Source organism: Pinus tabuliformis, chromosome 4_1 (genome assembly GCF_031772625.1).
Source record: "Pinus tabuliformis cultivar Carrire ecotype Pingquan chromosome 4_1, CPIR1, whole genome shotgun sequence".
In the NCBI taxonomy this organism is placed as follows: domain Eukaryota; kingdom Viridiplantae; phylum Streptophyta; class Pinopsida; order Pinales; family Pinaceae; genus Pinus; species Pinus tabuliformis.
This window is the reverse complement of record NC_142303.1, coordinates 816,732,051-816,747,800: the sequence shown is the minus strand read 5'-3', so window position 1 is coordinate 816,747,800 and position 15,750 is coordinate 816,732,051. Positions and strand designations below refer to the sequence as shown.

At 37.6% G+C, this 15,750-nt stretch overlaps 1 protein-coding gene across 1 annotated transcript in view; it reads left to right on the top strand.

Moving 5' to 3' along the window:
* The window catches only part of LOC149178737 (dihydrolipoyl dehydrogenase 2, chloroplastic-like), a 174,536-nt gene that overhangs the window by 16,463 nt on the left and 142,323 nt on the right, over positions 1 to 15,750 (top strand). Inside the window, exons 3-4 of the mRNA XM_089422222.1 lie at positions 5,100 to 5,119; positions 5,437 to 5,566. Coding sequence (XP_089278348.1) covers positions 5,100 to 5,119; positions 5,437 to 5,566 — 150 coding nt within the window. The remainder of the gene's footprint in view (positions 1 to 5,099; positions 5,120 to 5,436; positions 5,567 to 15,750) is intronic.

Sequence of the window (15,750 nt, the reverse complement as noted above, 5' to 3'; positions counted from 1 at the left end):
ACTGAGATTTGAACCTTCAATTACAAGTAGTTCGAAGAACTCTCAAGCATGTCCTCATTTTGACATCCTTTTTCCATTGTAGAATAAAACCCTCAAAGAGATTGAAAACTAAAATTTGATTTTTTTTTGTTGTCTTGAAACCCGTGTCAAATATCCTTGGCTTCGTATTCAGAGTTTAGAGCTTTGATACCATGTTAATTTCTTTAAGCCTAGCTACAAATTTATTGTCTCAACAAATAATCACAAATCTGAAATAAACAATGCTTTCTAATATGATTTGTAACAATAAATATTCTGGGTTTTTAACCAAATAAACAATAGAAGAAAAAATACTCGAAACCAATCACATGCAATAGAAAATAACATAGATATACCCTGGAAACCCTGTGTGGGGAAAACCAACGAATGTTGGGCTTCTTATTCAGCTTCAGGAGAAATATTTTCTTACAGTAGTTACACAAGAATTTGCTCCAACAAATACCCAACAAAAGATCTCAACCCTCTTTCTCTCACTCGGCTCTTGTATGACCCACACGCGTGACCCAGCAGAAAACTTCTACGTACAAAGAAACTCAGCCTCTTGGCCAAAGAGAAAACTCAGCCTCTTTGCGAAATCCCTAATCTCAACAATTAAAGATGGAAGATCTTCAAATCTTCTAGTATATAGATCTTCAAATCTTCTAGTAGATAGATCTTCAAAACTCCCTCTCTTAAACATCTCAGAGTTTTCTATTGTGATGCTTATGTGCATGTTTCAAGGGAAAATAAGAGTGTCCTGGATTATAAAGTTGAAAAATGTATCTTGCTTGGTTATATAGATGGTATAAAAGGTTATAAACTTTGGATCCTAGTAGTAAAAGAGATTTTTCACAGTTGGGATGTAGATAGAAAGTTCAATCAAGGGAAGAAGAGCCAAAGACAGTAGGGTTTGAGTTGGAGGGTGAAGAATCTAACTCAACAAAATAAGATGTACTAGAAGAGGAAGAATCTCGGGCTCTAGTATTAAGGGGATTGATTTTGAAAAGAAGGAAACCAAATGGGTATAACCCACCTGTTTTTTGTTCTAATTTTTTTCTATCTATTATTGATGATGGTCCTCGAACTGGTAGGGGGGCAATGGATTCAGAGTATAATAAACTTTGGAAGAAGAGCATCGTTGAAGAAATGGATGGTTTGGATGAGGTTTGGGATCTATTTGATTTGTTAGTTAGAAGAAAACCTATTGGTAGAAAATGGATTATTAAGCAAAAGTTGAATGGAGAAGATAAAATGGAGGGAATTGATTTTGGTGATATATATATATATATATATATATATTTTTTTTTTTTTTTCTCTTGTTCCTAAATTAACTTCTATTAGGTTTCTTTTGTCTATCACTGCTCGTTTTGATCTTCAAGTAGAATAGATTGATGTGAAGACAACATTCCTACATGGGTATCCTAAAGAAGAAATCTATATAAAACAACGATAAGATTTTGTAGTGAAAGAAAAAAAAAGAATGGGTTTTCAAATTAAAGAAGTCCTTTTGTGGATTAAAACGATCTTCGACAATTTGGCATAGAAAAGTTCAATTCTTATTTATTAAGACTTGGTTTCTTAAGAAGCAGAGTTGATCATTGTGTATATTCCAAGTTGATCGATGATTATTTATTTATGTGGACTTGTATGGTGATGACATGTTGATTGGAAACAAGGAAATCATCAAGGATGTCAAAGCTCTATTGTTCCCTGAATTTTATATTGTTGGAGAATTAGAGGATTAGATAGATTAGGGAACTGGTATTCCAAGAGAGAGGTGGTGTCTAAAGACTATGTTATAGCACTTAAGCACATCTGAGCATAGCTCAACATGCATAGTAATGTAAGAAACCAAAATATTTCCATACATAATACATTACACATTTTTTTGTTGTTGGTAAATATTGACCCATAGGTCCATCTTATATTGCACCAAGATGTAACCAACTCATTTGAATTGAATAAGACAATGTCCACATAGATTGGTGAGGGTGCCTAACGAACTCCTCAAATTTTGTCTTGTTCTGTGCATTGATAGATTGATTTGTTCTAACTACATGACTAATTGAATGTTTAGTTGACCATCTTGTTGGTTCCTTAGTGGACGACTTAGTGAACTAGTTAGTTGACTTTCCTAGTTAACTTCCAACTATTGATTGACTACCTATAAAATATATATAGGTGTGATGTACTCACATAATCTATTGTTCCAACATAAATGAAAGATCTTGGTGTTGCAAATTTTATTTTGGGCATGGAAATTAAAAGAGATCAGGCAAACATGAAACTTTCTTTGAATAAGAGGAAATATGTTGAGACAATATTGCAGAGGTTTAATACACAAGAATGGAAACTAGTAAAAGTCCCTATTTCTGTTGGTGGAAAGCTATTAATAGACCAACATCCAAGGACACAAGAAGAGATAAAGGACATGCCCCATATTCCCATTGCAAGTGTTGTTGGAGGTTTGATGTATGTTGTGGTCTGTACTAGACTAGGTGTTGTCCATGCACTGGGAGTTTTGAGTAGGTGCATGTCAAAACTAGGGAAGAAACATTAGAAAATTGTAAAGAGGGTCTTTGTTGAGAAATCTAGGGGCAACAAGTATAGGTGATTTCTCTTATAATGATAACTGCTTGTGAAGACTTTTTACTTTTCTTAATTAGGTTCTTCTTTAGCTTGATTAATATTGTTTTCTCTTCATCAAACAACTACCAAAACATAAAGAACAATGAGACAAAGGACACAAGAAATAGGCAATCAGCCAAGGCCAAAACCTCTTTGAGCTTGAGAGGAAAACCCACCAGAATTCTTCATCTTATAGAATCTTCAGTTTACGAGATCCAATACCTAGACCCTTTACCAACAACCCCTCCAAGACCAAGTCAATGCTTCTTCTGGATGTACTTCTTCTTCTCCAAGTCAACGCTAGTCAAACTTGTGCCACAACTTCAGATTTCGGCCCTAACTCAGAATTTCGGCTAGTTGTTGTAGACTTGCAATTTCGTCTTCTTCTGCAGAAACCCTAGGTCACACTTGTGGCTGGAATATGGAAAAATTTGCCTCCTTTGGACTTTGATTGACCTTGACTCCTCTTGACAATTTGGCTTGCTAAATAGACCTTCTTTGACCCAAACTTTGGCTCCTTTGAGTGACTGCAATTTTTGGCTTCTACAGCTACAGGATGATGCCCTAATCTTCGCACGTGTGGAGGAGTTTTAGCCCAAAACAAATCAGAAAATACTTCGCCCTTCGTCCTTCCTTCTTTGTTGGGTATTAGGCTTCTTTTCTTGTTTAGCTCGAACTTTCTTTAGCTTGAATGAATGCTACCTTGAGTAAGGCTGAGTCCTCCTTTATATAGGCTTCCTAGGGTCCTTAATAGGCCAACATGTCTTCTTAGGTAGGCCAACTTGATGATAAGCACTTGACACAAGGTCTTGGAGGGTCATTTTGACACTTACTATGGCTCAAATAATTTTGTTTACTTGTAGGCCGACTTGATGATAAGCACTTGACAAGGTCTTGGAGGGTCATTTTGACACTTTTATGACTCAAATAATTTTCTTTACAATATGTAACATGCCCAAGAAGGGTCATTCATACATGACAAAGACTCCCTAGACTTGTAGACTCAATGACAAGCCCTAGAAGCTCACAATGGGAGCTTGACCTAAAAATAAATTTTCCTTGAGCATGAAACCCATGCCTCAAGATCAATAATAATAAATTTATTTTTCTCATTATATCAAATACATAAAATCATGATTACACATGTCATTATGAAGACCGAACCTAGTTACATATTTCAACAATCTTCAAATAAGGCCTATACCTTACAAAGAGAGAGATATACAAGGTTTTGTAGGTGCACACTGGGGAGATCTTGACCACAAAGGATCCAAAGTGGTTATGTTTTTAACCTGTTTGGTGGAGCAATCAGTTTGATGAGCAAGAGGTAGGCTATAATTGCTTTGTTAACTATATAAGCTAAACACATGGCAACTGCTAATGGAAGTAAGGGAGCTGTATGGTTGCAAAGATTTCATTCAGAAAGTAGTGAGAATAGGTTTTGATAGCTTAAGTGCAATTTTTCTGGCAAAATACCTTGCTTATCATTCTAAGATAAATCATATTTATGGGTGGTACCATTTTGTTAGACTTGGTTTGAACAAAGTATTATTGGAGAAGGCTGACATGTCAAAGTATGTTACAAACTCATTGACAAAGCTGTCTAGAACTGAAAAATTCTCTTCTTGTAGAGAATCAATGGACATTGCCGCCCTTAGCAGTTGATTATATGAATCCCTTCCAATTGCTCCCATTTTTGCAAGGTATTCAACAAGTGGGAGAATTATGTTCAAGCATTTCCGGATTACTCACATCAGACATTTTTATTGTCGACATTTCTAGCCAGCAAGTGTGGCTCATTCTCCTTTGTGGAGAATGTTGGATATGTGTTGTATTCCTTGTAGGTAGTCTTAGTCGCATCTAGATAGGGGTTTAGGGCCAGCCCTTGAATGAAGGGGGTCTGGTGGGGATCCACTCTCCTTGATAAGGGGCATGTGGGGCTAACTGGTTAACAGATTAGGGTTGGTTGACATTGCTTTATACTTACATATTTTGTAATGGTTGAATTAATACAACGAAGATAGAGGGAGGTGTGGCTCAAAGTTAGGCTAGTTTTCGTAGTAAAAGGTTTTTGGGGTAAATCTTGTGTATATTGTGTAAATGTGCTATTGTAATTCTTATATTTCAGATTCAGTTATTATTGCTTTTTTTTTCGCTCAAGTTTATCTTCATATGGATTTCTTATCTTCATGAACCACTAACTTTGTAGTATATTAATTTTACTCACATTCCGAAGTCAATTGACTTGGATTTCAGCTTTGGTTTGTGGACTCAAAGGCTAGGATCTTTTTGCCTTGACAGGTGACAATGAAGTTGGATACTTCCTTCCCACCTATTTTTAATGGTATTATTTTTTAGGGATTTCATTTGATACGTATCTATAGTTACATTCATTAATTCATCGAACGTGAGTTATATAATTGTATTACATAATGATATGCCTTTATTTACAGTGTCTATGTGGTGTGATGAGGTATGTCTACAGTTATTGGCCAAGGGATATAAATTTTATTTTATGTACACTTCTGGTTTGCTTTTTCTGTAAATATGCCTTTATTTATCTAACAAACTTGTTCTACTCAAACTGCTCTTTTTTTTTTGGAATTTAGTAAATGGTGATAATGCAACAGCCTTTGTAATCCAACTCGTTCAAACTTCAAAGCCCTTAATCAATATACCAATTTCAGTAGAGGTGTTTCCTGGTTTTATTTTTATTTTGTAGTGTCTCATAGTGTTTTATAAATGGAGGTTTTCTTCTACTATTTTATGTATTTTCATTCAACCATGAAATTCAGGCAAGACTGTATTTACCAGTGACCATGCATTGAAGTTGGAGTGGGTACCAGACTGGATAGCTATAATAGGGAGTGGCTATATAGGGCTTGAGTTCAGTGATGTGTACACAGCACTTGGGAGTGAGGTAAGAACTGTTTCCAAAATACTCATTGTGGCTTTCAATGCTGCAAGCAATGAACAGGTCTTTACATATAATAGAATTTGGCAGTTCTTGAAGTAGAAAGCTCTGAGTTTTTGATGTGGAACATTGTTTGAAAAGTAGCTTCAGAACTATTTCATCAAAAATTAAAGCTTAGGATTGTGATTGCCATTTTTATGTTCATGAACACATGCCACATGTGCAATTTTTAAAATTGAAGCAATTAGTGTAATCCTCTATTTGTTGTTCTCTTCTTCACTGTAGTCAGAATCAGCTGAGTTAGATTGACTTGGCTGAATCTAACTCAAATATCATGAAAAATGGTCTGAACCAGCTGTTGACTGCACTAGAAATTTGAGTCAGCACCTGATTCGGTTTTGACTTTTCTGACTCAGAGTGTTACTCAACTGAGTCAGGCCCTAACTCATCGAGTCTCCAGAGTTGCTGTTGCAGAGTCATGTAAGCCTTCTGGTGGGGCCCATGCAAAAGAACCTGGCAAAAACAATAAGCAAGAAATAACTAACGTATAGAAACCCTAAACATACCTTCCTGAACCCTCCCTTACTCTTCTTACCTTTTTTTGCTTTTTTTTAAATTGCATTTACCTGGTTTGGAACTGAAGAAATCCTTCCTCGGAAGCCTGGTGTTGGAGCTGATTTGGAAATGACTTAGAAAATTTTTGGAGGAGAATCCAATTATGGTCGCCATCTACCCATGCATGTAGAGCATCAATGTTTCTGTATTATGTCTTATTGAATCAATAGATTCTAAAGACTTTGATTTTATGTACCTTGGAAGTTATATGTTATGCAGCTTGATGTGATTTAGTCTACCCTTACTTGCAATGTAAATCAGTGCAAGCCTCAATGTTTCTGTATAATGTCCTAGTGAATCAATAGCTTCTAAAGACTTTGATTTTATGTACCTTGGAAGTTATACCTTATGCAGCTCGATGTGATTTAGTCTACCCTTACGTGCAATGTAAGTCTGCAAACTTGAATATTCGGTGTTTAATTGTTCACATTTATATTTATGTGTGTGAATATGTATTTATTTTCGACTGAAAAAAGCGTATTATATTGCTTTTCAAGGAAAAAAATTAGTACGACTAGTATTTATGCCCTTAGAATAATATGAAACCTCAAGTCCCAAAAAGACAATAACTGAACTAATACATCACCAAATAGCTCCTATGGGTCATGAGAAGATGCTGTACAGAACATAATTAGCAAGAAAAGCCACTACAAATCCTGAATCTAGGTCAGTTTCTGTGACCAAAAGGCTAATGAACCATAGAGCAAACTATTACTCCAGAAATGACAATGTAGCCAACAAAGTCACAGCAGTAAAACAAAAAGATGAGCCTAGAGAAAGGGGAAGGAGGAGTGATCAAATTTACTCCATTCTGCTCCTTCTGCATGTTAATCAATTTGGCCTCCAATGACACCCCTGATTTGGAGCATGAATCTGTCCTGTTGTGTTGTCTAAAGATGTGGGCAAAGGAGATCAACTGGAATTTAGTCCTCATATCTGAGATCTGATTCATTACTGCTTGGAGGCCCACATTCTGAATAGTGGACTTGCCATTTAGCCCAACTACTGTAAGCATGGAGTCACCATAGACTTGAAGTCCATTTAGCCTTTTCTGAATAGCTATTCTGAGGAGCGCTGCCAGGTCTGTTAGTTTTGCCTTGTTATTGGACCCTTCACACAATCTCACAGAGAAAGAAATGGAATGAGCTGAGTTGAAATAGAGACATATGACAACTGCACACTTCCCAGTATTTTCCTGAGAAGGACCATCAAGAAACCCCATGGTCGTGAATCATCTTTCACAAAGGGAAAGATCTGGGGCTGTATTGACTCCTTCACTATGCCTTTATGTTCCTCATAACTGGATCGAATCCTGTAGAAAACTTGTTCAGGAGTATAGGAAGAGTTTTGAAAGATGATGTCATCCTGAGATTGCCAAATAGCCCAGCAGACTGCAAGAGGGAGAACCTTATATTCACAGATATCCTTATCCTCGTACGAGGCTTTGAAGGCCTTGGATAGTGTGTCCTGTTCCCATTTCCCTGCTTCATGCATCAGAGTCAAAGGAGCTATCCAGAATCCCTTTGAAAAATGGCATCCTACAAATGATAAACAAACTTCTCATTTTCTCTACACTGCATAGCAAGAAATCCCAAGTAGGCACCTTGTTGGAGAGAGCTTGCTAAAGGAAAATATTGGCTTTCAGAGCACCTGTCATCTTCCAAATTAGATACCACCCCCATTCTTTCTCGATTCTCACGTCTTCAAGAAGTCCTGATGATGGATCCCGGTTGGGATTTGAAACGTTGGCGGAAAATGGTTTTTACTGTGGATTCTCTGGTAACTAAGTCAAGAGATGTATCATTGATCCTAGCTGTATATGTTCTAGAAGATGGACTTTTAGACTACAAAAATTCATCCCCTCCAATCTTCAGTTTTATAGCACTGTTGTTAAGAAACTGAGTATATGCACTCTAGTCTTGGGCCATGTTCCCTTCCAGCCCTAGTTCAACAGATGTCTTCTATTTTTCTTGCCCTGGGATTTCTTGGAGACCTTATGAGGCTTCACAAATAAGATGGATGGTTGTCTTTGAAGCTGATCTTGGAAATCCAAGGACATGTAGTTGTCCTTTGCTCCTACCCATGGGTCTGCACTGACTCTCGCTTTCCATCCATGATTCTGCAAGCCAGCCAAGAACCTATTAAGGGATATGATTTCACTAAAACCTTCCACGCAATTGAGCAATTGTGGTCAACCTGGGCTCCTTCTGAAACAACTCCTTGAAGCTTAAAGGCTTAGGTTTTTTGTTCAATAATTGGTGCCATAACTGTTCTCCCTTGAAAAACTTCCAGAGGCTATTTGTTGCTAAGGCCTGAGTCCCTGACCAAACATTTGGATGTTTGTTAGATCACAACCCCCAAGTTTATTGGGCTCGGGGATTTGCCAATTAACCCATGCTGTTACATCTTTTTCTCACATACCTTTCCATATGAAATTGAATACTTTCTTCCTCATTTTCTTCTGAATCCTAACTGGAATGTGTGCAATGGAATGCAATTAAATTGGTGTTGCTTCCAACACTGATTTGACTAGGGGGCACTCCCCTTCCCCAATGCGCACCCCACCACCGACTAGATTAACCCTTCCCTTGAAAAGCCTGCCTCAACATTTGGATGTTCTTCAGACCACAACCCCCAAGTTTCTTGGTCTTGGAGAGTCTTTTCCAATTTATCCATGCCATTACATCTTCTCTTTCCTACCTTTGCATACGAAATTGAAACTTTCTTCCTTATCTTATTCTGAATCTCAACTAGAATGTGTGTGATGGAATGCCAATAAATCGGTGATGCTTTCAAGGCCGATTTGATAGGGTGAGCCCCCCTCCCCCATTCATCAACCCCTAAAGATAGACATGTGTTGCCCTAGACTTCTATTCTTTTTTTGAAATTTGTATCCAACCATATCCAATCATGCAAGCCATATTCATTGGCTTTTAGATAAAACCCATGGTACTTTAGTCCCTGTTACCTCCTAGGAGGCACCCTAGTGCTTTTCATGACAACACCATTGTAAAACTAGAGAGATGCAAGTCTAAAGCATTTTAGGCCATGTGATGATTATGTGTATGGTATCTTATGTCTATGATGATCGACCATGCCTAGTCCCTTTATCCCCCACTCTTAAGTCCTTTCATCTTGAATAGGATTGGAGGCCTTGAGATGGATCCTATTGAGACACATGGTTTAAGGGGACCATTGGTTTTGTAGGACTAATTACACTATGTAAGGCTTGTCTAGCCCATGTTAGGGGTGCACCTATGGCTTTTCCACATGGTCATGTGTCATAGAGTTTGTATGCATGTCATTTGTACGTGTTATAGTATAATTCAATTTGCCCACATGGATGTCTCATAGTTCATAGCATTCCATGTTTTATGTCGCATTGCATGGATCCCAATGCATAGGGCTCTCGAGACCAAACTTCAATAGTGTCTCAAAATGTTCATCAAGAGGCATATTTGACATGCCATGTTGAAATTTTGGCAAAAAGAGGTTATTTCAAGCAAAATCACTTGTCAAAGGTGTTCGTACTATCTCTCCTAACCACATGGGGGATAAACATGGCCAAAAAAGGTCATTCCTTGACATGCATGGGCAACTTTATGTCAAAATTGAAGGAAATCATGTTTTGGACAAGATCCAGATGCTATAATCCATCAATCAAGCAAGCAAATATTGATATCATTTATAACTCACATGTGGGAAGATTCAAGTGGGCATAGAGGTACGTCCTAGGTCTAAATTGGGCAAATGATAGCTCATTGGAATCCTCATGATGTGGTCCATTGTTCTCATGCAAAATGCTGGACGAATCTAGTAGGGCATTTTCTCCAATGGTGATTTTTGGAATTGATCAAAACGCATGCAAACTAGCACATGGGAGTTGAAGAAGGGTCAACCTAGCACATGGGAGTTGTTCGACTACTATTCCTCTAAATTAGCTTGGTCAAGGTCAAATTAAGTTCACATGTGGGAAACCAAGGCTCCAATGTTTCCTTTCCATGCCAAGTTGAGCTTCTTGTGGGTTAATTAATCTTTTTAATGCAATTTATTTATTTATTTATAAAATGACTTAGTCTCCAACATGTGGATGACAAGTCAAATAATATTTTTTTTTGGGACAATAAAATATGATATATATGGTTATATTAAGGGAAAAATTATATTATTATAATCAGAAAGTCCATATATATATCGGGAGAGAAAATCATCACATGAACTTAAAGGTGATTGCTTTTTGAAGAATATACAGCTTAATCAAAAGAAGTGGACCTTGTCATTTGCATGTTGAATTAATTATTGAAGTTATTTATAATTAGAAAGGAGTTATAATGATTTTCAAGGTTTGGTAAAAAGATATATTAAGGAGTATTTAATTAAAAAAATACCAAAAGATACAAGGAGTAATATACTTTTACACATTAGTATATTAATTGAGATAATGTGTATCTAATTCTTGAGAGGAAGGGTTATACTTCAAATAAATTACCAAATTTTAAGTACTTAATTGCCAAGAAAGACTATATTAATGAGGGAATATTCCATTGATATATATATTTTTTTAAAATGGAATGGATATGAAGGTTTTATTAAAAAAGAGAGTTGGGATCCAGGTCAGAACTGTTACGTTTCTTCAGTATTGTCAGTATCCCTTGTGGGTTTGAAATTGAGCATGGTGACTCAATCCAAACCCTCAAGTGAGATCTCCATGATACAAAGATTTTATTCCCTTTCTAGCTAAATATTTTCCAAAAAACCCCAAGATCTAAATGTATTTTCTTTCCATTGCTGCTTATCATTTAGACTTTGTTTGTCTTCTCATTTTCTCTGATGAGATGTTTTTTCCCTTTTTCCCAACTTGGATCCAATTCATGTTTTCTGGAGGATCCATGGCGTTTCTCTTTTGAGAGTGTTCTTTATTATCTTTATCACTTTGTCCATATACCCAATCAACCCAAGAAATTGTGTTTGCCGTCTTATTTCCTGTAAACTCAATGGGGGATCCAAAGTTCACGGGGACTTGTTGGACTCAATCCTCCTTTTTTTCTGAATTCGATGGATTGTCTTTTACTTGCATTTCTTCCTTTTTCCTCTGACAAATCTTCTTTGTTTTCTTCCTGATTTTCTTTTTCTTCCTCCATATCCAGGATCTCTTCTTCATTGTATACAATATAATGTTTTGGTTGAGCACCTTCCCACCATTTGGTCCTCTGGCTACTTTCCTACCTCTATTATTTTGCATCCTCTTGGGACAATTCTTGGTTACATGCCTTGTTTCATAACATGCACGACATCAGAATGAAACATTTTCATAATCAAGATTCTAAATGTTGGAAATACTGAGAAGGGCGGTGAATCAATATTTATTTACAATTGTTAAATTATGTCAGTTAAGATCATTAATTAAACTAGAACACAAGATGTACAACAAGAAAATAATTTTATTAATAAAAATGATGAGGACTTCAATCCTCTTACAAACAACCAGGCCCCATATTATACAGTGAAGTTCTAGATCCTTCAAGGCTCCAACCTTGGTCTCAACAAGGCTCCAACCTCTTATGAGGACTCCAATCCTCAAAGACAATCTAGGCTCCAACCTGGTTTCCTACAAGGCTCCAACTTTGTATGAGGACTCCTTCAAGGCTCCAACCTCTTTTGAGGACTCCAATCCTCAAAGACAATCTAGGCTCCAACCTGGATTCCTACAAGGCTCCAACCTTGTATGAGGACTCCAATCCTCTAGGGCTCCAACCCTCTCTACTTGTTTCAATCATTTAAGGTGGCTTCAATACTGCTTCAAGTCTTCCAAACGCTTCTGCAAGATTTGAAAGATCTTTTCAACAATACTTTGACAATACTTCAACAATGCTTCAAGCATGTCTCCAATACTGCTCCAACAATGCTTCACATACTTGTCCAAGATTTACTTCGACAAATGCTTCTAGGGCTGATATAGATGGCCTCCAAGATACTTCAAAGTATGGTTCAATTCAAGGTCAACTCCAACAAGGCTTCAAAATTCATTGAAAGTGTCTCCAAGGCTCTTCATGTTTTAATAGGTCCCAACAATACTCCAACAAGGTTTTCAACAATGTTTTACGAGGGTGTTCTTCAACAATGTTTAATGCTCCAAGAGTATCTTCAATAATGCTCCAAGAATGTCTTCAAGACGCTTCAAAAATGCTTCAACAAGGCTGCTCCAAAGATGTCTTAAATAAGCTTCAACAAGGCTAACCCAAAGATGTCTTCAGTAAGCTTCAATAATGCTTCAACTCAGCTCCAAAGGATCAGCTTCAAGAACCGAATCCAATGTAAAAGATACAAAGGTACTGCCCTCAAAAGTCTGCTCCAAAAGTGTCTCAGGTTTGCTCCACAAATGGCTGATTAAGTCTTCTTCAAGACAGAAAGTCACCTTTCTTTGTGGTCTGCAAGCTACAGAAAGTAGCCTTTGTCTGAGGTCTGTAAACTATAGAAAGTCGCTTTTCTCTAAGATCTGCAAGCTATAGAAAGTCGCCTTTCTCTAAGGTTTGTGAGATACATAAAATCACCTTTCTTTGGTCTACGGGCTACAGAAAATCTCCTTTTTGTGGTCTGTGATGTCGCTGAGAATCTGCTCCAAAATGTTTGTTAAAAAGGGTGAACTTCGGATCCAAAATGAGGCTAAAAAATCAATGAATCCAGCACAAGGAATCTTCAAAAAGAGAAAGCAAAATCTTCCAAGAAAAATTAGATCCAACTCCAAAAACAAATTCTTCTTTTAGCTTCCAAGTTCATGAGTTATGAAACTTCAGATCAAACGCTTGTCTACCTTATGTGCTTGGACTGAGCCACCAATGTTGATACAAATTAGACCTTGAAGCAACATGTTTTTGGCAAGACTTGGCCCTACCAAGTCATGGAAAGTTTTACGGCCAAAACGGAAACGTTCTTCTCGTTTCACTTCTAATGTAGACCACGATTTCAGGATTGGGGGGATTTCAATGTCTATCCTAGGGTATGGAACTTGTATTTAATGCCCTCTTGCAGATCAAGAGAATGTGGGGTATGAAACTTGTCAAGAGCACTAAGGTCATTCGACTATGTGAGCCACGAGACAACTGATTTTGATATTTCTATTTTCATTATGTGATTATTCAATATATGCATTGACCATCCATATATGCTTTATGAGCATACAGGTGTTTCGTTTCGCTTCCCGCAATGCAACTTAGGGCCGACTTGAGTTTATGTAGGCTCATTTAGGTCAACTTGAAGAATATGAGTTCCAAACTTGAAAAATCAATATCTCACCAACGAGGAGTTAGAAGGTGAGTAAATACTCATTGGAAAGGGCTTGAAGTTCTCTACAAGCCTTTGTGATTTGCTTCAAGATGGTGTCTCCTTTGATATCAATAACAAGAGTTCTTCCAAGTATATTATTTGCTTTCAATGTTTGCAATATTCACATGCATTTGTGATGCACTCTCATTACACTTGATGATGCATTTGTGATGAAACCCTTCATCATAACCAAGCAAAAAATACCAATTGTGTTGCTATTCTTTGAGAACATGAACATAAGTAGTGCTTTCAAACATACACATGATTCATCGTGGCCTTAACACATTTCACATATTTGTGCAGTCCAAATAACATCAAAGGAGACCCAACGTTTAGCTCCGGCTTTACCGAAACTTCTATTGAAGATGATGCAAGTCAACTTATGCATCTTTAGGATTCCTTCTTCTTTGTCAATGGCCCATTCACCCTTTGACATCAATGACAATCCTTCCATCACTGAACCCATACATAATCTAGTGTCGTCAGGGTGATCGCGGCAGGAAAACCCTTGTTAAAATCCATCTCCACACATATTCAAGCATAAGTGATTTTAGGGAAATGCTCAGATCCAGGGCTGCAATTGTAATATTTGTCCATTGCATTTCCAATAGTAGTTGTGAGAATTTTTGAATCTACACAGCGGAAATCTTACTGCAATCACTGGTTTATCATCTCCTACTTGTTCTTTACATTCAACAAGTTATTTAATTGCTTAAACAACGATGAAAACACTATTGCAACCTACACATACAGACAGATCATGAACTGAAATAAACTGAGACAATCACACAAGGGACACCATTATTTTTGGACAATCCTCCTTGGAAAAACCCAATTCGGGAAAACCAGTGCAGCATATAGAGGGTTTGTATTATTAAGTTGATTTCTGAATACAACTAGGTTGCCAAATCTGGCTCACCCAACAGAGACCGAAGACAGATATTTTGACAATTCCAGCAATTGGATGATCAAACCCCATAAATGACAATGCTGTTCCCAGTGCTGGGCAACGATGGCTGCTCCAAGCTCTGCGCTGGAACTGCGTTGCCTCCTCTAGGAGCTGTGTCACCCCTCTAGTGAGCCTCCCTTGCTCAAAAGTCGATATGCTGAACTGTTGCTCTCTTTGCCCCACAAAAAAATCCCATCGTTGCCTCTAAGGGACTACGTCAACGCCTCCAGCTTCTGCGTCACCCTCTCTGGAGCTGCGTTGTCTCTCCTGCTGCTGCTCTGCCGCTCTACTATGTATTCTCGGCCTTGGACTGAAGTCCCTCTGTCGAACTGCCTCTCTCTCACTCAACTCAGACCACTAGCTCGATTTTCTCAACAAACCACACCCCAAAAAAATCAAACTCTTTGATCTTTTGGTGTATCTCCAACTGACCCTCAAGCCTCCTCTTATACTTTTCTTGTTGATGAATAAACGACTGTGATCTAATCTCTAATCAGCGACTAAGATTAAAACAGGCTTGATCCTTGTCACTCAAAATCTTCTTACCCATATTTTTATTAATACACATTAATATTTTTATTTTTCTAAGTTTAGACTTAGGAACCCATTAAAAATATTAATTATTTTAATAACTCCTCATCTGTGTCGAATTTCTCCAAACGATTTCTGGGTTCTGGAGATCTCATGTGTTCTAGCCCCTCCTCAAAATTTCGGAGCTAGAGCACATCCAATGCTACCCAAAATCAACAGTAGTGAACGTAGAAAAATTCCAAATATGCAACGGAAGGTTTGGAAGCCTTACCCATACTGGAGGTGAGGAGATTTTTGTTGTAACTGAATCAAAAGAAGGGGACCAGGGTTGCATGAAGAAACCAACACTACCCTAGAATCAGGGCTCGAAATCCAAAATTATCTTCTTGTCTTTATGGTTTGTGAAGAGAACAACAAAAAGACCCTGAGCTAGAGGGAAAATATTTAGATCTTGAGCCAATAGGGGAGTTTCCATGTATCGGAAATTCACTTATGTAGATCAACCAACCGCGACCAAAACCCATTAAATCTACAGATCAAACCAAGTTCTGAAAATTATTTCACATTGCTGACAGCGTCATCCCCCAGAGGGACATTAAAAGCAAGAGCTTCATGGACAATCAAAAGAGTAGTTCTAGATTTCAGCGCAGTACTATAAGAAACCTTGGCTTGATTTGCCTTAGGAGAAAGACTTGCAGAACTAGCTTCCATTTCTTCAAGATTCATCGATTTCTCAACAGAGACTCAACTATGCACCATTACGGACTGCGAA